The sequence below is a fragment of the Aspergillus welwitschiae genome (genome assembly GCF_003344945.1).
Source record: "Aspergillus welwitschiae strain CBS 139.54b unplaced genomic scaffold BDQ94scaffold_2, whole genome shotgun sequence".
NCBI classification, from domain to species: domain Eukaryota; kingdom Fungi; phylum Ascomycota; class Eurotiomycetes; order Eurotiales; family Aspergillaceae; genus Aspergillus; species Aspergillus welwitschiae.
This window is the reverse complement of record NW_020798696.1, coordinates 947300-970074: the sequence shown is the minus strand read 5'-3', so window position 1 is coordinate 970074 and position 22775 is coordinate 947300. Positions and strand designations below refer to the sequence as shown.

At 50.9% G+C, this 22775-nt stretch overlaps 8 protein-coding genes across 8 annotated transcripts; 3 read left to right on the top strand and 5 right to left on the bottom strand.

Annotated features, from left to right (window-relative positions):
• Positions 1-161: 161 nt before the first annotated feature.
• BDQ94DRAFT_165752 (ABC transporter ATP-binding protein) lies at positions 162-4318 on the bottom strand (the record flags this gene model as incomplete). The annotated part of the gene is made up of 2 exons (XM_026770391.1): positions 162-4181; positions 4259-4318. The coding sequence occupies 2 exons, from the start codon at positions 4316-4318 to the stop codon at positions 162-164; spliced, it is 4080 nt and encodes a 1359-aa protein (XP_026631662.1).
• An 847-nt stretch (positions 4319-5165) lies between these two features.
• BDQ94DRAFT_134340 (uncharacterized protein) lies at positions 5166-5654 on the bottom strand. The gene has a single exon (XM_026764445.1). The coding sequence runs from the start codon at positions 5606-5608 to the stop codon at positions 5450-5452; it is 159 nt and encodes a 52-aa protein (XP_026631661.1). The 5' UTR covers positions 5609-5654; the 3' UTR covers positions 5166-5449.
• A 3701-nt stretch (positions 5655-9355) lies between these two features.
• On the bottom strand, positions 9356-13429 carry BDQ94DRAFT_179659 (uncharacterized protein). The gene is made up of 4 exons (XM_026773439.1): positions 12631-13429; positions 12459-12577; positions 11131-12408; positions 9356-11068 (listed from the first exon to the last, which is right to left on the bottom strand). The coding sequence occupies exons 1-4, from the start codon at positions 13252-13254 to the stop codon at positions 9481-9483; spliced, it is 3609 nt and encodes a 1202-aa protein (XP_026631660.1). The 5' UTR covers positions 13255-13429; the 3' UTR covers positions 9356-9480.
• Positions 13430-15074: 1645 nt separating this feature from the next.
• Positions 15075-16104, top strand: BDQ94DRAFT_165750 (basic secretory family protein; the record flags this gene model as incomplete). The annotated part of the gene is made up of 2 exons (XM_026770390.1): positions 15075-15107; positions 15319-16104. The coding sequence occupies 2 exons, from the start codon at positions 15075-15077 to the stop codon at positions 16102-16104; spliced, it is 819 nt and encodes a 272-aa protein (XP_026631659.1).
• On the bottom strand, positions 16020-17923 carry BDQ94DRAFT_134333 (mitochondrial 54S ribosomal protein mL44). The gene has a single exon (XM_026764444.1). The coding sequence runs from the start codon at positions 17793-17795 to the stop codon at positions 16575-16577; it is 1221 nt and encodes a 406-aa protein (XP_026631658.1). The 5' UTR covers positions 17796-17923; the 3' UTR covers positions 16020-16574.
• Positions 17924-18153: 230 nt separating this feature from the next.
• Positions 18154-18425, top strand: BDQ94DRAFT_165748 (uncharacterized protein; the record flags this gene model as incomplete). The annotated part of the gene is made up of 2 exons (XM_026770389.1): positions 18154-18176; positions 18242-18425. 2 exons carry the CDS (start codon positions 18154-18156, stop codon positions 18423-18425), a joined length of 207 nt encoding a protein of 68 aa, XP_026631657.1.
• A 104-nt stretch (positions 18426-18529) lies between these two features.
• Positions 18530-20180, bottom strand: BDQ94DRAFT_46314 (pfkB family carbohydrate kinase). The gene is made up of 2 exons (XM_026775842.1): positions 19601-20180; positions 18530-19545 (listed from the first exon to the last, which is right to left on the bottom strand). Exons 1-2 carry the CDS (start codon positions 19914-19916, stop codon positions 18683-18685), a joined length of 1179 nt encoding a protein of 392 aa, XP_026631656.1. The 5' UTR covers positions 19917-20180; the 3' UTR covers positions 18530-18682.
• Positions 20181-20272: 92 nt separating this feature from the next.
• On the top strand, positions 20273-22572 carry capA (adenylate cyclase-binding protein). The gene is made up of 4 exons (XM_026764443.1): positions 20273-20504; positions 20638-20887; positions 20941-21242; positions 21298-22572. The coding sequence occupies exons 1-4, from the start codon at positions 20458-20460 to the stop codon at positions 22289-22291; spliced, it is 1593 nt and encodes a 530-aa protein (XP_026631655.1). The 5' UTR covers positions 20273-20457; the 3' UTR covers positions 22292-22572.
• Positions 22573-22775: the final 203 nt, after the last annotated feature.

Below are 22775 nucleotides of genomic sequence, written 5' to 3'. Positions count from 1 at the left end.
TCGCGTATAGAGAGGAAAGATGCAGTCAAGTTCCACTCCCAACAGTAACGGAAGACACGCTGTAGATGAACGGGCAACACCATCTCATAATGAAGGAGTGCCCTTGTTCTTTTTTGGTGCGTTCTGATGCAGCAGTGCCGTGTTTCAGTCGCCCATCTTCGTTAGGTCTCCAGCGACTGGTGGATCACACTCGTTCGATACGTCTCACTGCGCTGGATCAGCTCCTGATGGGTTCCTTGCTCCGCACAGCGGCCCTCCTCAATCAGATAGATCTGATCCGCACGGTGGATCGTGTTCAGTCGATGCGCGATCGCGACAATGGTCGTGCGGCCCGCTAGTGTTGTCAGGGCTTCTTGGATCTTCTTTTCCGACTCCACATCCAGTGCGCTCGTCGACTCGTCCAGCAGCAGCAGCCGTGGCTTGCGCACCAGCGCGCGTGCAATTGACAGGCGCTGGCGCTGCCCGCCTGAGAATTGCTTGCCGTCGTGGCTGCACATCGTCTGGTACCCGTCCGGCAGGGCCATGATCACGTCGTGGATGTGCGCCATGCGACACGCTGCTTCGATCTCTTCTTGTGTTGGTTCATGCCCAGGGCAAGCACCCAGGCCAATGTTGAACGCGACCGTGCCTTCGAACAGAACATTCTCTTGCGGCACCAATGCGATATCATCCCGAAACTCAGTGCCTAGTTGCCGAGTCACGTCAACTCCGTCGATGATCACCGACCCGGCTGAAGGACGGTAAAATCGCTCCAGCATGGCAAAGGTCGTCGATTTGCCCGATCCGCTAGGTCCGACCAGCGCACAGAACTGACCGGGCTTGATGTCCAGGTTAAGTCCTCGTAAGATTGGACGTTCAGGCCGATTGGGGTAGGTGAAGTGCACCCCACGAAGCTGGGCGCCGATACCGTTGCCATTCGTCTGGCGCACACCCGTACGGGGCTTCTCTGCGGCCTCCACGTCCTGTGTGGCGGCCTTTTCCTCAAGCAGCCTGCTTGAGGGTTGCATGCTCTGCATGGAACCCGGAGTCAGCTCCTCCTCCGCAGAGCGGGTAGTGAGCAGATCAACAATGTTGGACGACGCCAGACGGGCCTTGGAGATATCTGGCGCCAGAGCAAACATTTGACCACAAGACTGCGTACTGAATAGCAGGCAAGGGAGGACAATAAAGAACTGAGTCTGGGAGTAGAGCCCCGATGCCACCTGCCTCGATCCCCACCAATATGCGAGGGCATACACCAAGTTGCTGATGCTAAACGCCAATGCCAACCAGGCGTTGCCGTGTGCAATAGCCTTCATTGTGTCCCGGTAGGGACGGCGCAGGGCTCGAACGAACACTTCCTGAGATTGCTTCTCGAGGGAGAATGCTGCAACAGCACGAATGTTATCGACGGCCTCGACTGTGATGGCCGTTGCCTTGGCAAATGCCTTCTGATGCCGCTCGGTAAACTTGGCTTGGACACGGAGCTTCATCATGCCTGCTATAAGTAGGACGGGTATGGTCGGAAATAAGACAATAGTGATCTTCCACGCGATAGCAAACGATATCACCAGCCCGGCTACCAGGTTGACGGCTGTAGCAAGGAGGAGACCGATAGTTGATCCGGTAATGCCACTCAGCGAAGCAGCATCCCCAGTGATATATGTGATCAAAGTTCCTGGTGTCCGGTCCTCCATACCATGCCATTGTATGGTCTGGCTAAGCAGCGATCGTAGCGATAGCACTCGGAGCCGATACAGGATCTTATCCGCTGCCCAGCCAAAGGCGCAGCCGCCCACCACATTTGCCGTAAGCTCAACCAGGGCAAGGATGAAAAACAGCAACCCATAAAGGTTGCCACTGTCACTGATGGCATCAGAAGATCTGCAGGGGCTCAGACTACCAACTGTGTGGCCAAAGACGATCGCCTCGGCCGAGTAGCTACCTCCAATGATGACGGACATACAGAGGCCGAGGCAAATCAACGGCAGGTTGGCCCGCACTAGCGAGAACGTATACTTAATGGTGAACCAGCCCGAACGGCTTCTCTTCTTGTCTTTGCTCCCATCACCATTTTTGGAACCAGGGGACACCTCACCAACCACCGTGTCTTCAGTGATGTCTGAGCCCCCAATGCCTACCAAGGGTTCCTTTTCGTCTGCCGGCTGCACACTCTCATGAAGACTGCTCGTGGTGATCATATCGTGAGGGCTCTTCAGATCTTCAATACTCAATTTACCCAGGTTTTGCAGCCGTACCATTTCTGCGTACACGCCGCCCTGCGCCACGAGCTCCGCATGAGATCCTTCCTCTGTGACACGTCCAGTCTGTACGACAACAATCTTGTGTGCATTTTTGGCAGTGGCTAGTCGATGTGCGATCGAAACCGTGGTTACCGTTTCGGAGACTTTGGCCAGTGCAGCCTGGATAAGTTGTTCGCTGGTGGAATCCAAGGCAGCCGTAGCCTCATCGAGAATGAGTAAACACGGTTCTCGCACAAGAGCACGAGCAAGGGCAATTCGCTGCCTCTGACCTCCACTCAGCTGATTTCCTGCTGTTCCAACGAGGGTTGCGAATCCGTGAGGCAAAGCATCAATGAAGTTCAACGCATTAGCGCTGGCGGCTGCCTCCCTGACGAGTTCTAAAATCTCGGCCACACAACTGTCGAAGCCAGTAAGAGCAGCATTCTCGGACATGCCTTCCCTGATCTTGAAAGCAAGATCCGAAAGACTTTCATCGAGAATGAACGGGGCGAGCCGTTGATGCTTCTCTGAGGATGAGGACACCAGGCCGTACGCAATATTCTCCAGAATTGTTCGATCCAATAAAGCCGGTTCTTGTTGAACGAAACCAATATTGCCTCGCAAATGTCGAACATTGATATTTCGGAAACTCTTTCCTCCGATGGTCACATCGCCTGATGCAGGGTCATAGAACCGTTCTAGGAGAGAAACCACGGTTGACTTTCCACCGCCGGAGGGTCCAACAATGGCGGTATGCTTCCTAGGAGGAATGACAAAACTCATTCCCCGGAGTACTGGAACGTCTGGTCGAGCCGGGTACGAAAAGTGAACATTATGAAACTCAATGTTCTCCTCTCCGAAGGCAGTCTTCTTATCACCTTCGTCTGCGGTTCCATCAATGGCAGAACGACGATTGATCACGGCTAGAAGTCGCTCCGAGGCACCGGCTGCGGACGCAAAGACATGGATAAAGGGGGCAACTTGACTTAAGATGAAGGAAGCATCGATGAGAACGAAAATGACAGTGTATACAGCACCCACAGAAATACCTGAGTTATCGTGGGCAACCGAGTTGGAAATCATCTCGGAACCCTCCCAGAAAGCCAAGGCGTTGGCTGAGTATGCCACAAAGTACAAGAATCCAAGTTGCGTAGCATGCGTACCTGCCTTTTTGAGTGCATCCATCGATGACCTGGAGAGATAAGTGGCAAATCGCTGCTCCAAGCGGTCGTTGGCATTGAAAGCATGAACCAGGGTCAAATGCGATAGACTGGACGAGGCAATCGATGTAGCCGCATTGATATTGGCAGTAATCCGGCTCGCATATTTTTTGATGAAGTGACCTCCTACCAGGGACATGAGGAGAAAGCAAGGCACCACTGAAACCAGCATGCCCGCAATCTTTGGCGCCTTAATGAAAGCCACGATATAGGCGGTCACAAAGTATGAAACAGTGGAGATTACCAGGCCCACCTTCTCCGAGGTCCCCATTTGCACTGTCTCAATGTCACTGACCAACCGGGAGATCACATCGCCCGAAGGAAGAGACTCGATGAAATTCATGTCCTGCCTAATGATACTTTCAAAGTATCGCCTGCGATAGCGGCGCGCCAGACGTTCGCTCACCAAGCACCAACATGACGTGTAGATATAGATGATGAAGAAGTTCGCTATGGTGATGTAAATCACATAGAGAACCTCGGTGCGTACACTGGACGACAAATTTGACGAAGCATTGTCTGAAGTGGAACAAGTTGTCGAATTGAGGTTGTTGATCAGATTACCAAATACAATCCCAAGCAGAGGGAAGGGGATTCCTCCAGCTATCCCGAATATCACGCCGCATACAATGAGAAATACGTCGAATATGGTGTAATCCAAAGAAAATAGAAGGTGCACGTAGGCAAAGAACTGCTTCAGGTGTGCTTTGGTTGGGATTAGTCCTTTGACAGATCGCATCTAGATGCAAAGAGAGGGTTCACCCAAGTCAGTACCTGATGCCCATCCTTCGAACGAGCGAATTGGACTTGACATACCAAACCATAGACACCATTAGAGTCTGCCCGCCCATCAGACAATGGTTCTGGGTCTGCCATTGTGACTTATAGGTGTGCGCAGTCTCGGTTGGAAGCGGCAGGGCAAGGCTCGAGTAGTTAAGTATGGATCCTGTTATATGACAGGACCTGCTGTCGCGACTCTAAACTTCAGTCGCAATGTGTCAACGAAAGAGGCGCACGGGGAGCCAGGGCGCTGGTGCTCCAGAGTCCCTCAATTGGAAGGGTATGAGTCGAAATCCCCGCGGAACGGATCGACCGGCAATGGGGCAAGAGTGAACCGATACACTCAGACAGACGTCCCCCAAAAAGCATCCCCGCCAATGTCGACAATACTCTATTCAAGTGAGTAATTCACCAGATCTGGAGAAAGCGGAGGGGAGAAAGAAGGAGGACGGGAGTTTAAAGAGAGAATGTCCACAAGAAAAAAATAGAAAAGGAGCTAGCATAGTTCGTACAGAGCAGGGACACACTAAACTTCAAGACCCGAATTGCTCCTTATAATTGCTCCGGTTGCGGCCCTGAAAGAGCTAAGACTTGGGGCCGAGCAGCAGTTGACGCCATGGTGTGCTTGAGCCCAAAGGCCAGTCAATGGAGGGGAAGGCCATGAGTAAGAGAAACCCGGTAACCCCCAAAGAATCCACCATCGGAAAAGAGGGTCCCGTTCCAGCTGGTTGACTGAGCGGAGAAGATCAAAACCTACGAAGGGGGAATTGTACCGGAGAAAGAGGTATGGATCGTCACTCGACAGGGAAAGAGGAGGACGAGGAACCGGAGAATGACCCAGCAACGACATGATTTTCGCCCAGTGGACACATGTACCTCACAAGTACTGCAGACAATCGATCCCAATAGGATGTACTGCGGGTGTGAGTAATTGCAGCAAACACCGGACTGCCGTTGAAAGTTCACGACTTGGATTGAGGAACGGCGAGGAGAATCAATCATTGGATGTTTTTGTTCCAGACGTAGTGGAGCCAAAGTGGGAGGCCAGTTCGGCGGTTCCTGGGATCTGTGTAACACTAAGAAAAAGTACTAACCGAGGCTATACTAGTCGACTAAGTCTACGCTGGCTAGTCACCTAACGCTTATGATCGTCTTTTAATCTCAAGGAACCCACGAAAAAAACAATAATAATATCAAGTGGCTCTCGGAGAATGCTATTTCTACCGTTCAACAGCCAGACTGAGGCTTCCAACTACAACTACTCATAGAGAAAGGGCAGGTGCTCATCTTCAAGGGCTTCAAATACACGACAAAAGCACCAGGAGAGAGAGAGAAAAGAAAAGTAAAAAAAGAAAAGAAAAAAGGGTCTCGTTGTGTGATATGCATGAATCAAAACTCAACTGGAACTGAAAACGAGGCAACAAGCGCTAAGGATCTGGGCGTGGGACGTGGCTGGATGGATCGACATGTCGTCGGGCTCATCTGATAACTCTGTTGTCGAGGTTCGCTCCATCACCTGCAGACCCGCAGCCCAATCACCTGCCTATTCTGGTGCCGCCGCGGGAAATTTTTCATCTTCTGCCGTCTTCTTCCTTCTTCTCCTTCTCTGCGGTGTAAATCTTCATCTTCTCTCACGAACCTTCAGATGAAACCTTCATAGGTCGGTTTTCGTATAACGCCATTTTTGGGTTACTTCATAGGTCAAATCCACAAATGCAGATTGTGTACTGAGTGAGTATCCACCCCCACCAGTATTTTGGACTCTTTCAGCCCCGCTCGGGCAGGCATGACCACTGCAACACTGTTGTGTTACCCGTTCAACACAGAACTGAAACGAGACAGCATTCCGCTGTAGCAGTCAAATCCCGTGAACTCACTTACTATCGTGTATACCATAGCAATATAAGAAACAAGAGACTACAATTGATTTAAATTGCATAAATTAGTTACGAAGCCTTCCATGATTCTAGAATTATGTAGCGTCCGTTCTATCCCAGAATAAGTAAAATACTAACCACAACTTATCCACAATCCCACTTCTGATGGGGTTCGCCGATGGAGCAGTCCAAGTTATCAGATGGCGCGGCGTGTTCCTCCCAGTTCTCACTTAAGTAACCCCCATCCATCGGGCACCACCAGTAATTTCTGCTCGCACCTCCTGACTATTTACTTTGCACACTAGTTAGTTTGCGACAAGCAGCGACTCTTGTTTCTATTTCTGATTCCAGGGGGGCGGAAATATGACATAGTTCTACCTTGTTAGTTTACTCCGTAGTCAGCCTTGGTTCCAATTTCCTTTATCTAATCTGATCAATCAACACTCCCCCTGAGTTCCTCTGATTAGATGCAGATCTGATTAGATAGTTCCTGCGTGTTTGACCTTCCATTCTTGCCCAGACGATCGACCAGAGTAATGTAAGGGACAAGCGACAATCTGTGTTCTTGTTCAAGCATTCACTGTGATGTGTCGCCCGATCTGACGCGTAGCTGCGGATTCGCGCATCGTATTCGTGTATCATATCTAACACGTCTCTGCTGCTGCTGTACACACCCGCCAACGATACGCACTTGCCTCAACGCGTGTGTAGTTGCTTCCTTTGGTAATATTTGTTTTTGCCACTTCCTGATAGTCTACTACCCTGTTTCATTACCTATCTCCTGTCAATCTATGCTACTATCCATCTTACCCTTCTACATGTGGCATCTTCTATGGCTTGTTTGATGGCCACCGATTGGAGACTCAGTTGAGTGAATCGATCTTTCTTTTCTACTAGATCGAACTGCATGGCTAATGTGTACAGATTCCTTCTTAGGTCGCTGGTGTGTTCCTATCATTTCCCCGGCCTGTTCTTGGGGCTTCACTCGGCACATTTGCCTTGTCCTTCTCGCCTGATGACCTTCCACTGCACTTAGCCGGTTAGGAGCAGTCGATAATGTGAAGAAATAAAGCAGAACAATACAAACAGAATGTTAAAACAAGATCATGAGACAATTTTTTTCTGTTGCTTTCTTTCTTCTCTAGCTCAAGAGGAAACAGATGCGGTATGAGAGTGTGAAAATTCGCTCTTACAAGACGTTGGCTTGAGGGGGTTTGTAGTAGGGAGGCGTTGTAGAGAAGAAGAAGAGAAGAAAAGAAGAAGAGAATGACCAAAGAAGAAATGGAGAAGCAAATAAACGAAGAAAAAAATGAAGAAATATGGAAGAAAAAAACATGAAGAGAATATTCCACCCCTTCCCGGGGACCAGGAGGGGGGTTGGTGATGCAATCAATAAGTATCTTGTTCATTGCGGCAGAGGTGTAGAGAAGGATTTTTCTGATTAAAAAATCTTTTTGTATCTGGATGGAAGCAGGCTTTCTTAGACAAGGAATATGAAGCGAAGTGAATCAAACCCGAGTAGGTATTATAATCTTGAATAGCCACTATTCCGTAACTTTAGGCTTCATGCTTTCTATCCAGTCTCTTACACTGGACACATATCTTTCAGTAGCAAAGAAGGCAAGCAAAAAGGTGAAATTGAATAAGATTACCTGAGTTTTTCTGAAGAAAAGCAAGAAAATAAGAAAAGCCAACTCAGCGGAGCCGAGAGTAAGTTCGAACCTGAACTTCATTGCAAGCGTGTGACAAAAGAAGAGCAAAACAAGACGACGAAATAATCTCTAACAAGTTTTGATTTTCTCAGGAAATTTCAGGAGAACAGAGCGGGTAGTAAAGCGTTGGAGTTGTGAAAGTAATTAGTTTGATATGCAGAGTAGAGGGTGTTGTGGAGAAGAAGAGGAGAAAAGAAGAGGAAGACGTCGGGGAAAGTCTCAAGCATTTGTAAGATGAGCTTACAAACAGCCCAGGAAAATAAGTAAGTTTTTTGAGAGTGGTAAAGTACGGAGTAGAGATCTGTCACTGAAATATGGGTCGGTATAAAACGGAATATGGTGAAGACGAAGAACAAAACGAAAGAAGGAGAGGATTGAGAGGAGAAAGGAGAGAGGATTCTCCAGGGAAATCACACAGCCCTTTGCAAGTTCGAGATGATCTTGCAAACAAACAGAGGCAGAAGATATCAAAACAAGGCATCAAACTGACCAGATGTGCCAGCTCTGCACTTCCGACAGTAACATCAAACCTGGTTCTAGACGGGATTTTGTAAGTAAAGCCTTGGGCAGAACACGACAAAAGGGTGTTAAGACGGCTCACCATCCGGCAAAGGACCGAGATCTGAGCCCAGAGGCTCACAATACATATCCCCTATAAGTTTGCTCGTAGGGAGCCCTGAAAAAGGGGTCGAGAAAAACAGGCAAGCAATGTTTTTGGAAGTGTTATTGGTTTGGGAAGAAATCTCAGAAAACCGGAAGATTTTGTGGATTGTTGAGAAGAAGAGAGGTGCTGTAGAGAAGAAGAGAAGAAGAGAAGAAGAGAAGAAGAGAAGAAGAGAAGAAGAGAAGAAGAGAAGAAGAGAAGAAGAGAAGAAGAGAAGATGAGAAGGGAAGGGCACGTTCTTCACTGCGCCAGGAGGTGTTCACGAGGTAGATAAGACGATCTAGTAGCCAAGGAAGAACTACAGCTAGCGGCGAGGTAATATAGAAGCAAGACGGGGGAGGAGTGTGGAGGAAGTTCGCAGGAAGCCTGAGGAGTGTTAGTAAAAGGGAAGTGCGATATAGTCTGCGGACATGAAGAGAGGAGATATGAGCAACACAGCGAAGCAGATGCGAGAAAGTACACTTGGGATAAGGGAACATGAAAGGCTTTTTTAGAGACACGTAAAAAGTCTCCTCCGATAATTCCACCAGATATGGGGCACTAGAAGCCGGCGCATGGGGAGAGATGCTGAAGACGCTGGGTTACGTCCAACACTGGTGGGATTCTACTATAATGAGGATTTCTCTGTCTTGGATCACCCATCACGTTTCCGGTCTTTCTTCACCCGTTCGGATAATCAGCCACCAGATCTTCCTTCGTAGTGCGCAGATTCCACCCAACGAGATGGCCACAAGTGAGACATGGAGTGTGCGTGTGCTTAAAATGACCCGGAGACAAGTCTGGGACGAAGGGTTCCTTGGAGTCCCTTGGCCCAAGCTTGAGTCATCTCTTGGAGAGATGCAGGCGCAGCTCAAATTCTGCACAATGCACAGTAATTTCCATCAGAGATACTAATATGATTCATTGAGTCCTATCAATAACGGATTGGGTCTTAACAATAACAATGCTCACAAGAAGGATGCTAACAATAGCGATGCTAATAATACAACACAGTGCAGGTCTCATTCACAACTGCTCCATAGCAATGAAATATAAAAGTAAGTTCCGAGTGTTCTCAGAAACCTGACCAATGATTTTCCAAAACTTCTCATCATCGGCAGTCATAGTATGCAAGTGTACACACAGCTGCGTCACTTTTTGCCGGATATTCGCTTGCTCGGATGTTAGATACTTGCTGGCAAGATCACCCAGCCTCTCCAGGACATCCATAGGGAAGTGAGCTGCACGAGAGGTCATCTGACGCAGGATATCCGTAAGAATGTTGAATACCATAAAAATGGCACGGTCATTAAGCGACGCTTCCTCCGCAGAGACGACGTCCACGACAGCCTTAACAATGTCCCCAAACTCTGCCGCGCTCACCATCTCCTCCGCGGCCTCATTCATAACAATCGCCATGTAGCAAGTTGTGTCGTAATTTTTTCGGGCTCTGATGATGGATTTGATTATACGAGATGCATATTCCCCCAATGACATCGTGGAACCACCATTGTCCACGAGTCGTTTCATGTGTCTGAATGTGTAACGCACTGTAATAAGCACCTGGGCTTTGGGGTCAAGCGGGCGCCCGAAGTATTGTTGCTTTTCGTCAGGTGGTCTCTCAAGTTCGCCCAAAAGGGCATCTAGAAGCTCGGAGTACTGCTCTTCGTTTTCGAACAGCCTATCGTGAAATTCAATTAGCCCCTGCAATTTGTGGTACCCATGAATGTCCATACTCTTAGAGTGAATCCTGGGGATTCCCTTCTCAAGAGTCTGTCTCGCTTTCATTGGGTCCTTGGAGCGGGGACTGATGCTTCGACGTCTCTCCTCGAAGCGTTTTTGTGCTGCCTCAAATTTAGGACAGCGATGCGTCGCCGTGTCGTTACTCGGTCCGGTAGAGGGACGTGTGCGCGGCACATGTAACGAAGGTAGACGTGGCAAAGAAGTCTGTGGTGACCTATTGTCACGATGATCTGGCTCATTTTTCGACAGTTCCTCTAGAGCATTGTTTTTCGGTGCATCGCGAGGGACTGACGGAGTGGTAGGTGGTTTTGTCTCTTTCGGGACAGAATTTTCATTGCCCTTCGCAATAGGAGATGATGGTTTGGGCAAAGGGATCTCGCGCAGTCTCAGAGGGTCTGTCACTACGATAGGATGGTGTACAACAGTGGAAGATAGGCTGACAGACCGCTCTGCGGCTTCATCCGCAATTTCATCGCTCTTTTCCTTCGTGTCTTCGTATATGACGACCTGATTTGTCGCCTTGTCTACAGGTTCCTTCTGATCTGGCGTGGCCGGGCGAGTCGGCTCAAGCCGTCGGCTCTTCCCCATCGGCCGCATAGGTGCGGAGGACAAAGATGAGACCTGAGGAGCCGACTCAGGCCGCGGGGTCATAGCAGTTTTTGGTGCGAGGTGTGCTTTCTTCTGCGCTGCGATCGCCTGTTTCAATGCACTTCTTCCCGGAATAACGTTGGTGCTGCTTGTAGTGGCTTTCTGAGACGTTGTAGAAGATTTCGAAGCATGTCGGTCTGCAGTTTGCATGTTGCCAGCAGCCGGGTTAGCTGGATCTTTCTCCAATAGCGACCGTGACTTTGGGTCAAGGTCAGACATGATACTGTAGTCTGTTAGCCAGTTTATTCACCAAGGTCACAAAACAGTATGATAGTGGAAACCCACAATTTGGCTTTCTGAGGCCAGACGCTGTAGTATGTCCAGAAAGTCTTCCTCATTGCCTCACGAACACCCGGATTAGCATCACCAAGTCCTTTCTTAAGACTTCTCTCGATGAGCTCGATTCCACCGCCGTGTTCAATGGAGGACTTATGACCAGCCTGTTTGTTGATAAGAGTGTTGTACCATCCAGCTGAGAACAGACGCAACTGGACGTTCTTGTCTTGGGAAGCGGCGTAGACATGCTGGAGAATTCGATGAGTGTATGTCACGTTTCCAATAACAATGTCAACGGTCAGATTCCCATTTTCGGCCGTTATTTTCTTCATACCGGCGCAAAGTTTGATGAGATTTTGCAGGATAATCTCCATCATCGGATCGATTCTAGGGCCACACTTTCGGGCGAGATCCTGAATGAGCAGACATCCGTTTGTTCCCATAGTAGTTCGGAGCGAGTTCACGACTTTGAAAATGCCATCCAGAATCGACTTGATAGCAGCGACAAAAGTCTGAGAGTATGCATGGGGCGCATTGCCATGCGTAAGTCGGCGTAGAGTAATGACACTCTTTTCACGATGCACCCAGTTATCTTCGGACTCACGTCCTTCGAAATATGGTGTCATTAGACGCACGAATTCATCTATCTCCCGAGCGGATGAAACGATGATTGGTTCCACATCGGAAGGAGCAGGCACTTCTGGCTGTTTGCTGAGCTGAGAAGCCGGTCTGATTAGACTATCTTGAGTGACGGTGTCGACGCGAGAGGCCGGTCTGTGGTCAATTCGCAAGGTTGGTTTCTGGTCAGCACGCGAGGCCGGTCTCTGCTCGACACGCGAGGCCGTTTTCTGCTCAACACGCGAGGTCGGTGCCTGATCAATTCGCAAGGTCGGTCTCTGATCAACCCGCGAGGCCGTTTTCTGCTCAACACGCGAGGCCATTTTCTGCTCAACACGCGAAGCCGGTCCCTGGTCAACACGCGAGGCTGGTCCCTGGTCCATTCGCAAGGTCGGTCTCTGATCAACACGTGAGGCCGGTCTTTGATCAACACGTGAAGCCGGTCTCTGGTCAATTCGTGAGGCCGGTCTTTGATCAACACGTGAGACTGGTCTTTGATCAACACGTGAGGCCGATCTCTGGTCAATACGCGAGGCCGGTCGTGAAAGATGATCAGACTCATCAGATTCAAGGCCAAGATTCGTCAGAATGATGCTGACAATAGACTTTCTGACATTGAGTTCACTCAGTTGCTTTTTGAGATCTGCCTTCGCATGTGCGGGTGCATTCCTAAGTCAAGTTAGCGGCAGAGGCTCGAGGAAAAGACCAACGAAACTTACTGGAACAGCTCGACAATGGTCGCCTTGGCTGTATCTCTGACGGCACTATCGGCGTCCTCGAGACATGCCACAAGACTAGGGACATATGGACGGAAGAGCAAGCCATACTGCTTAGCCATCTGCCAGTGGAGTTCGGTCAGCTTTGCTCAGGATCGATAGGGGGGAGACTTACATTAGCTAGCCAGATCATGCTCATTTCCCTAGCTCTGTTGTTTTTGCCGACAAGGGCCGTTCCCAGGACATGTTGTTCAACTTCATGGCTAGCTGCAGGCCAAAAGTCAGTGAACGCTTGGGCCGCCTGTGCTCTGACTCGCTCCTTGTGATCGCCCAGGCGTTCCAAGAGCAACGGGTAAAGGTGGCGAGCCTGCGAAGCAACTATACTATGCTGTTCTTGAATGAACAGTCGCTTCAAAAAGTGACCCAAGGTGGAGAAACCAGCAGACAGAAGTGTGGAGTGAGAAGAGGCAATTGACAGACGCAACGATTCAAAGATCGGTGGAATTGCGCCCTCTGAAACATTCTTCTGCTTGATGTCTGACTTAACAGAATTTAAGAAGCTGACCTTGGCATCTATGGCCAGGTTCAGGTTTTTCAAAGTTGCTACCAACTCGGTAGCCTTGGGTTCCATACTCTTAATCCAGTCTTTCACACTGGAAGCATACTTTTCGATGAGATAAAAGGTACACAGGAAGCACAAAGCAAACAAAAACAGCCGCAAAATACCGAAAAACGCGAGAAAGACAAGCACAAAGCTCAGCTCAGCAGGGCCGAGAGTAATCTCAAATCTGAACAACATTGTTAGAAAGAAATCACTGTTCAGAGACAAGATGAAACGAGAAAAACAAAACAACAGAACAATTTTTTTGGTAAGTTAAAGGATTCTTTTTTTTCGATACAAAGCACAAAGTTCAGGGCAGACAATGTAATAGCGTTGGAAGAGTGTTTCGATTTTGACAGTTTGGAGGAGAAGAAGAGGGTGGTAGGGAAGAAGAAGAGAAGAGAAGAGGGGGAGTCGGGGGGAGTTCATAAACCAACAACAACATGATGGCGCTGAGGAAAGTGCACATACCTGCTATATTGGGTAGTCGCGATGAGAAGATGACGGAGACGGTGAACGGGGGAGGCAGGCAGGGAGGGAGGGAGTTGTTACAATATGAGCTCTGATCTGGAAAGAGGAGGATGAAGTAGCGACGAGGGTTGCAAAGTGACGCAGTGACGGGGAAACTTCTCAGCGCTTATCGCCGCGCCTGTTTCGCTTATCGGGCCGACGCGACTCCACCAGCCTGGTTCACTTCCAACGATGACAGCGAGGCGATCGGTATGTAGGGGTATATCAGAGTGCAGAGTGTTACAATAATGCATGGAAAGATGTGGGTGGTTTGTTTCGTTGGATGATCGCAAATGAGGGGTGGTCGATGATCGGGCGGCGCGCTGTCCCTGAATCTTCTTATTTTTTTTTCCTCGCTTTGTTTACCCGCAATGATTCACCCCGTTTTGGGTAAACAAGTGGGGGACTGGAACTTTTTCGTCTGCAGCCACGAATCGATTGTTGTTATGGCAGCTGCCCAACTGTTGTTGACGAACTGGAGTTCTGGACTCTATGACTTGTGCTCTAAATGATTGTTGTTCTGAGCCTCACTAATCCTAATAATCTCTTTCTCCCCCCCTTTTTTTTTTCCTTCTCCATCTGCCCTGATTCTTGGTTCTCCGCCGCACTACGCGTAGTACTAGTATCCCTCTCATCTGCCCCTATTTTCCTTTCTCCCCTTGGGTTTTGGACGGAAGGTGCGGGTGACCTCTTAACTAAGGGTGGACCGTGGGGACAGTAGTAGACTCGTTTTCGGATGCAGTCTTATCGATAGTCAACTCCACGGCCAAGATAACTCTACAACTTAGCATACATGCTACTAGTACGTTCTATTTGATTCGAGAATAGCAGTAGACCCTTATTAATGACTGGTAATTTGAAATAACACATCAGATTCGGAGTAAAAAAGCGCGCTGCATACTAATTGCTCCACGCGATCGAGCGTGAAACTGCGCCTACGTGTTCCTTTTTGCTCTTTCCTTCGCCCCTGAAAATATATAATCACGACGAGTACTAGTAGTAAACACCCGCAGCCCGAGCAACCAAACACTGAAGGTGAGTCATCATTGATTACTGTACTACTACTAATTACTAGTTACTAAACGCCATGTACAACAGCGCAGAGTCTATAGCTAACCTTGAGACCAAAATATCTAGAGAATCAGAACAATGAATAGTATTAAATAGGTTAAATCCTGCTTTTGAAACTAATCACATACCACAGCCAGTCACACTGCAAGTGGATTTAATTAGACTGCAGCAACTCCACTCGATCGCCGCGCCGCGCGGTGGATCACTCAAAAAGACGGCGGGCACTTGGACCAGCTTCGGTGTGTCACAGCGCGCGCAAGCGCGATGCAACAAGCGAACCTGACGGTCGGTGGAGGGGCTCGCGTCAAGCATCGATTGATCAACTTTAATTCGGATTCTTCACGATGAATTGTCCATAGTCTGGTCTGCGCTTGATTGGCGGGCTTCCGCGACCCCTGCGGCGGCTATGCTGCATGCGCTACTGACTAGACGACGCCATGCCTCAAGCCTTCAACCTTGCTATAAGCGACGTAGTAATCCTCCGTCTTAGATTGTTTCGACTTCTACTACATTCCTATCCCCTCTTCACCCTATAGATCATCCATACACCACTAGTACTAGTTATACTATACCCATTGAACAATGTCAACGTCCGCACCCCAAGCTACACCCTCACCACTCCCACCGCAACAACAACCACCACCACCACCCAGCTCCAAACCACCCCTCCCTCAAGACCAGGATATCCCCCAACCCACCCTCCGCCTTCAAATCAACGACCTTCGCCATCCAGCCTCGAAAGCTTTCCTAACCCTCCTCCCCGACCTAAACTCCACACTCACAACCGCCCTCTCCACCATAATCCAGCACCTCTACACACCCCCCTCACACCCTCACCACGACCAACAAACACCAACATTCACCCCCTCCCCACCCCCAACCCGCTCCGTAACGCTCTTCCTCCGCGCCATCGACGGCGTAGCCTACACAACCGGCACGGAGCTCGACAACGACCACAAAGAAATCCACCTGTCCCTCTCCTACATTCGAACCATTACCACCAATAGCAATCCCAATCCCACCGCCGAACTAACCGGCGTCCTCACCCACGAGCTCGTCCACTGCTACCAGCACACCGCGCCCCCAGACTCCACTACTACCCCACCACCCCCAGGCGGCCTTATCGAGGGCATCGCGGATTTCGTGCGCCTCAAGGCAGGTCTAGAACCGCCGCATTGGAAGCGCCCTGCGTCGGCGAAGGAGAGAGCGAGCAAGTGGGACCAGGGATATCAGCATACAGCGTACTTCTTGGCTTGGTTGGAGGATGTTAAGATTGGACGGGGGGCGGTCGGGATGCTGAATGACCGGTTGTTGAGGGTGGGGTATGGGAATGGGTTCTGGGAGGGCCTTTTTGGGATGGGGGTTTTGGAGCTTTGGGAGGAGTATGGAGCGTGGTTGGATCGGGGGGGAGTAGGGGATGGTACTACGGGTGGGTGCTGGGAGGATGAGATTGTTGATCGGGTATGAATGGGTATTATTACTTTGCTGTACGGAGTGAGCAGTCTGGGTTGGCTGGTGGTGTTGTGGGAATGGTGATGGTTGAATGGCGTCAGGGTCTTGTCCAAGAAGGGTACTTTGGTGCAACTGCTAAGTGCCCTTGACCGGTCTATGCTTATCCGTTGTGCGCAAAGGTCCATTGATTTCAATAGAGTACATACCTCTATATACCTACTGTCTGTCAACAGCGTAATCCCAATTCCATCTCTAGCCAGTCTTCAAAGATGCAATACAAATGGAACGTTTTAAATCGGATAACATGAACATAGAAATAACATCAGAAGAAAAATAAATTTCCCATATTGTACAAATCCTTGCAATGGTGAATAGATGAGGGGGTAGCAGTATGTAATGTTGCATCGCTGTCAATCCCGCATTGACAACATCTATAACAGATATAATGTGTGACGCCGTTTCTTGAAATCTCTCTCATGCCCACTCTACACAATCACCTCGCCCAAGTCCACGTGCACCGGCTTCCAGGGAGCGGCTCCCTCTTCCTCCATCGAACTAGGCACGCGCACGTTCAGCGGACTGTACAGGTACCATCCCTTCAGGGCGGCGACAGCAGCCCTGGAACGAGCCTCGAGCAGACTGGCGCCAGCGCCCTCGCCCAACTTATCCTGACCAGAGTAGATGCCAACGACAAACACGGGGTGTCTGCTCTTGCGACCGGTTTCACTGATGATCCGGGCAACGGGCTGCTCGAAGTTCTCTCGAGCACACAGGCGAGCAAGGTCCCGAGCGGGTTGGGAGAAGTTGAACAGGTCGGAGATGTTGAGGTGACGAGAGAGGAAGTGCTGCTCGAAGAACCGCTTGGCAGCAGGGCGGCCTGCGTGTAGGTAGATAGCACCCATCACAGCACGCACAAAGGTTGCGTTAGCCTGTTCGGCAGTCACGCCCTGGGTGTTCTGGACGTCCTGCTTGGACTGTTCCGAGGGATCCTTGGGCCCCTTGACCGGGTCTCCGAACTCATTGTCGTAGACGACACTTGACGTGATGGACTTCCGCCAATGCGTCTGATCTTCGTGAGGTCTCGCTGTGCCAGTGACAGGCTTCGAGTGCACGTCAACTCCCGGGAGTACTCTGTTGAACTGCAGGTAGCCGGGGTCAACTTCTCCACCAGGGGCAGCAGCGGACTCCACACCCCATTCTCTCGCCATTGCGGCCAATGTCTTTGGCCCGACATACGCATACATGGCTGCGAATATAACGGTCAAGGGGAGTCGGGGATACGTGCAGATGAGGTATTCGGAGGTGTAGTGTGTCAACAAATCGTGACCGAGGGTGGCCAAAGATTCATTGTTGAATTTAGGGTTCGGATCAGCCGAGGCGTCCACGAGAGAGCGAGCAAGGGTCTCGAGCGGTAATCGTGAAGGAAGGTAAAGTCGTGCGTGCAGCGCAGCCAGTTTGGCGGACTCGCGTGCGGCCTCGACCGGGGGAGACGGGAGTTGGTACTTCGACTGTCGGGAGGTAGGGGGGCGAATAGATGATGCTAGAGGGTCTTCCTCGATCAATTGATCATTGGCAGCCGGCGCAGCAGGCGAAGCGGTCGATTGATGCCGGATGCCAGTGTAGAGACGGTGCTGCAGGCGGCCACCAGTCCGGGCCTGCGCCGAAAGGACCGAACTGCTCCATCGTTGGAGCTGCAGCCTCTTCATCTGGGCAACTGTGTGGATATAAGGCCGTAAATTAGAAAAAGACCGAATTCAATAGGAATGACCGCCCGGGGACGTGGCGTGGAGTGTTCAAGACGGGGGCAGATCCAACTTGAGCCGGCACGAACTTTTGGTCGGTAGAGAAAAGTCGAGCTTCGGAGAAAGTCACGGGGTCTGGCGGTCGTGTGAGAATCGGCCAGGTGGCGCTAAACCCAATAGGGATATAGCGTCACGGGGTCTGGGACGAGGGACGAACGACGGCCATTTCGGCTTCCAACCCGCCCAGAATAACGACGAGCTTCTCAGCGAGCCATTGTCCACGTCTTTTCCCTACGTTTACTCTACATACCCTCAATTCACCATGGGTGGAGGCGGCAAGATCCCGTATGCGACTCTTCTCCCACCCGGTACTGCCATTGCATCTGAAGTTGACTGAATTCTTTCCGCAGGTATCCCAAGGAAGTCTGGTCTCCCGCGGGTGGCTGGTACGCTCAGCCCGCAAACTGGAGGGTCAACACTGCCATCATTGGCGCGGCTGTTCTTGGAGTTGTCGCTGTGACCTGGAGCATCAGTGCCGACCGTGAGCACCGTGACAAGATGCCCGAGCCGGGCAGATTCTTCCCTAGTCGCTAGTCAGTCCCCTCAGCCAATCTCGTGTCATGTGTTTCTAAGCAGCAGTCATTGACTTTATATTGCTTCTATCTAGCTGGAGCCGGGAAATTAGAGAACACGAAAAGCAGCTGGCCGCCCAGAACCAGTCATAGAGCGGCAACAGAATGAAGAGGTAGTTGTGGGAAAATGAGTACCCGTGGTGGTTTTCTATGGCATGACAGGTTTTGTTTCATAATTTTGTGGGCTGTACGACAATAGAAGGGCGTTCTTCCATACGGTCAGTTGATCTGAAAGTGCTTCTGAGGAGACTCTTCCAATGTTCGATACAAGCGCTGTGTGTACAGACGGACCCGTTCCGTGAACTCAGTCTCGTTCCAAAGCTCCTTCCCATCACTGGATGTAGACATGCGAGGCACTCCGATCTGCTCAACCACGAAGCTGGCCGCCACAGTAGCGAAAATCAAGGCCGTCAAGACTTGGCTATGCTGTGCAGCAGCTTGGATCGCTTCCTGCCATGCCGTAGACCCTGCGAGGACCGAGTCGACAAGGTTGGCCGGTTCTCTGCCTGCACTGACCATGCCTTGTGTCAGGGCACCCAGAAAAGAATTGCCCGCGCCAGTGGGGTCAATCACCGCTGACGCCCCTGAAGCACTGGGCTGATGGTAGGCGGGCAGCCAGACCCTCTGGGATCTAGAGTAAGAGTAGCTGCCGTCTTTGCCGGCTCTGATAACCAAATGCCCGTTCCCATCAGGACCAATACCTGACTCAAGAATCTTCTTGACGATGTTTTTCCCATAGTCGGTCTCCTCGCTCCAACCAGGCTGGCCAAACATCATTCCGAGTTCCAGTTCGTTGGGGCTCACAACGTCTACTACTTGGTTCGCAGCAAGGAACCTCTCTTGCTCCTCTGGCGTGCATAGATCCGGCACAGGTTCCCAAACAAAAATAGGTCTTTGCGCAGCGTGCTTCGCTGGGGGAGCTTTGCCTGCTCGCTGTAGCTCCTCCCGTCTGCGCAAGATCGTTTCCACGATTGAAATACAACGAGAGGAGGAGCAGACCATGTGGAAAGTCTTGGAGAACACCTGAGAATCAGACAGCATTTCTGGTTCCAAGCGCAACTTCGGAGTCAGGTATTTGAAGTCTGCGACAGGGGTTAGTGGTCGTTGTAGTCGCAGATGATAAGAATAGACACCGACCTCGCTTCTCATTTGGACCGTAACCATTCCAGGCTCTGGTGGTCAAACGACTTTGATCCTCTCGGAATACGCAGTTGGTATCCCACGACTTGAGCAGATCGAGAACATCTGGAGGGAAGTCGGAGCCAACATCCACAATCCAGCTCACAGCCTGCGAGTGTTCTCTTCCGGTTACCAAGCGGGCACCAACGACGGCAAATGATGCAGCGCCTCCTAGAACGTTCTTTACATTGGGTCTTGTTCCATCGAAGTCTATATCGTCTATATCACAGGGAAGGGGGTTTCCGTAAGTACATAGTGCGATTTCGACTTCCATATGGGTAGATCATGGCGTACCAAGAATGAACATGCCCATTGTGCAGAAGTCCACATTGTTTCTAGAGTGCTCCGAAGAGCTATGGCCTTCCAACATGGTTACGGAAGCGCTCAATTACCTTCAAAGGAGAATGACTGGTGAGATCCTGTACTCTGGCGGGGTTCGAGGGATTCAATCCAGCCGCCGCTTGAGTCTCCGTCATGGCGGCCTTATCGGATTACCGGCTGATACCACCAACGTCATGGGAGACGGGCGGATAACGGCCACGCTGGCGTACCGTACGGTATGACCCACTATCAGGAGCTCCAGGCCTCAGGCACGGGTCAGGAGCATCGCCGTCTCATGCAATTCCAACGGCTGCCTTGATCCTCTCCCTCCTCAGCATCTTACTTTCTTTGCCTACAGGTCGCTACTGACCATTCTTCTATCTCTCAATCGTGGCACACGGTAGCCCGTGCCCATTAATAGCTCCCTTTGCCCTCCTTTCCTTCGACTGTCTCTAATAGCTCCCTCCCTCCTTACTTCGACAGGGGCCGTCAAGATGGCGACAGGAAGCCACATGCATAATCTTACCACCCTTATCAAGCGGTAAGTCTTGAAGAAACAGATGCGCTCGAGACTATAGCGCTATGCTCTCTTCTATTCTTTTATACATTCCTTCATCACCACCACAATGTGTTCCCGATTACATGTGTTTCTAACCAGCTGGAAATGCCAACAGGTTGGAAGCCGCAACCTCCCGCTTGGAGGATATGGCTATGTCACTGGATGACCCCAACTCGCCCAAGACCATAGCTCCCCCTGCTGTGCCTGAAGCAGCTACTCCTGAGCCCCCCAAACCAGCCGCAGCTGCGGCTCCCGCACCGCCCCCCATCCCGCCGCAAATCCAGGACTTCGACACCCTGATCAACGAGGATGTCCGGAACTTTGTGGAGTTGGGCCAGAAGATCAATGGCTTGGTCGGAGAACAGGTAGGAAGAGAAGCGCATGTCAAGCCGAGTGCGTCGCTTACAATTCCCCGCAGTCCAAGGTAGTCCTTCAAGCCTTCGAAGCCGAGCGTACCTACCTCCTCGTGGCCACGAAAGCTAGAAAGCCCGAGCAGCAGCCCCCGGAGCTCATGACGGGCCTTCACAATGCTTCGGACAGCATCAACAACATTCGGGAGTCGAACAGAGCTTCTCCTCTCTTCAACCACTTCAGTGCGGTCGCGGAGGGTATTGTTGCCCTGGGATGGTTCTTCGCGGACAAGCCCGCCGATTTTGTCACTGAGATGGCTGGAGGTGTCGAATACTACGGAAACAAGGTCCTGAAGGAGTACAAGGAGAAGTGCGCAACCTAACTATTCTCTATAATCCCCAATGGGAGCTGACCCATGCTGCAGGGACCGTACCCACGTCCAATACATCCAGGCCTACTACCAGATCTACAAGTCCCTCGCTGCATACCTGAAGAAGCACTACCCGAAGGGCCTGACCTGGAACGACAAGGATGGAATCGACGCCCAAGAAGCTCTCAGACAGGTCAAGGCTGGTGGCTCTGGCCCTGCCGCTGGCGGTGCTGCTCCTCCTCCCCCGCCACCCCCTCCAGTTCCGACTCTGAACGTGCCTGGTGGTGTTCCTCCCCCTCCTCCCCCGCCGCCCGGCGTCCCTCCTCCGCCTGCAGCAGCCCCAGCTGCACCAGACATGTCAGCTGTCTTTGACCAGCTGAACCAAGGCGAATCCGTCACCGCCGGCCTCCGGAAGGTCGACAAATCGCAGATGACGCACAAGAACCCGAACCTTCGCGCCAGCTCCATGGTTCCCGATAGTCCAACCTCCGCAGGCAGCGCCGTTCGGGGCAAGTCGCCTGCTCCGAGCAAGAAACCCAAGCCGGAGAGCATGCGCGCCCGCAAGCCCCCGCGCAAGGACCTGGAAGGCAACAAATGGTTCATCGAGAACTTCGAGAACCCCGGCGAGATCGTTGAGATCAACGCGCAGCAGAACCACTCCATCCTCATCTCGCGGTGCAACAAGACCATCATCAAGATCAACAACAAGGCCAACGCCATCTCCATCGACAACTGCACCGGCCTCTCCATCATCGTCGACTCCCTGGTCAGCAGCCTTGACGTCATCAAGTCCCCCAAGTTCGCCCTCCAAATAGACGGTGTCGTCCCCACCCTTCTCCTGGACCAGGTCGATGGTGCCACCGTCTACCTGGGCCAGCAGAGCCTGGCCACCGAGGTCTTCTCCAGCAAGTGCACTGCAGTCAACATCATGCTTCCTCCCAAGGAGGGAACCGACGAGGATACCAAGGAATGTCCTATCCCTGAGCAGATCAAGACGTACGTGAAGAACGGCGTTCTCGTTAACGAGATTGTCGAGCACGCTGGTTAGATATGCCCAGATGTGCATGTAGAAATCTCTTTGGATAGACCTCCCCCTCCGACAACAACCTACCACTATCACTACCACCATTCAAAATCGAGGCGATAATATACGGCAGTTGGAAATCTAGTTTCTGGACTTCAGTGCTGTGTTTTATTCCACTCACTTCCTGTAGATAAATCTATTTTTCCATTCCATTCTACACTCAGTTTTCGTCTTCCGTTAATAGTACGTGTAAGAACTTGTATAGAACGAGGGAGAAAGAGCCTCAAGTGGTCCTTCCCCTTTCCCCGCTCCACCTTCGCCCCGGGATGATTCTGCAACTGGTAATCTGTCTTTTTGGTGAACTACAGAATAGTATATAACTGGGTGTAAAGGGAGATGCGAAAGAGGAGATAATCTCAATTACCACACATCAAATCTACAACAAGTATGTGACATATGTTATATAACACCCGCAAGCATAGTGCAGACTCAGTCAGGCATTCGTGTT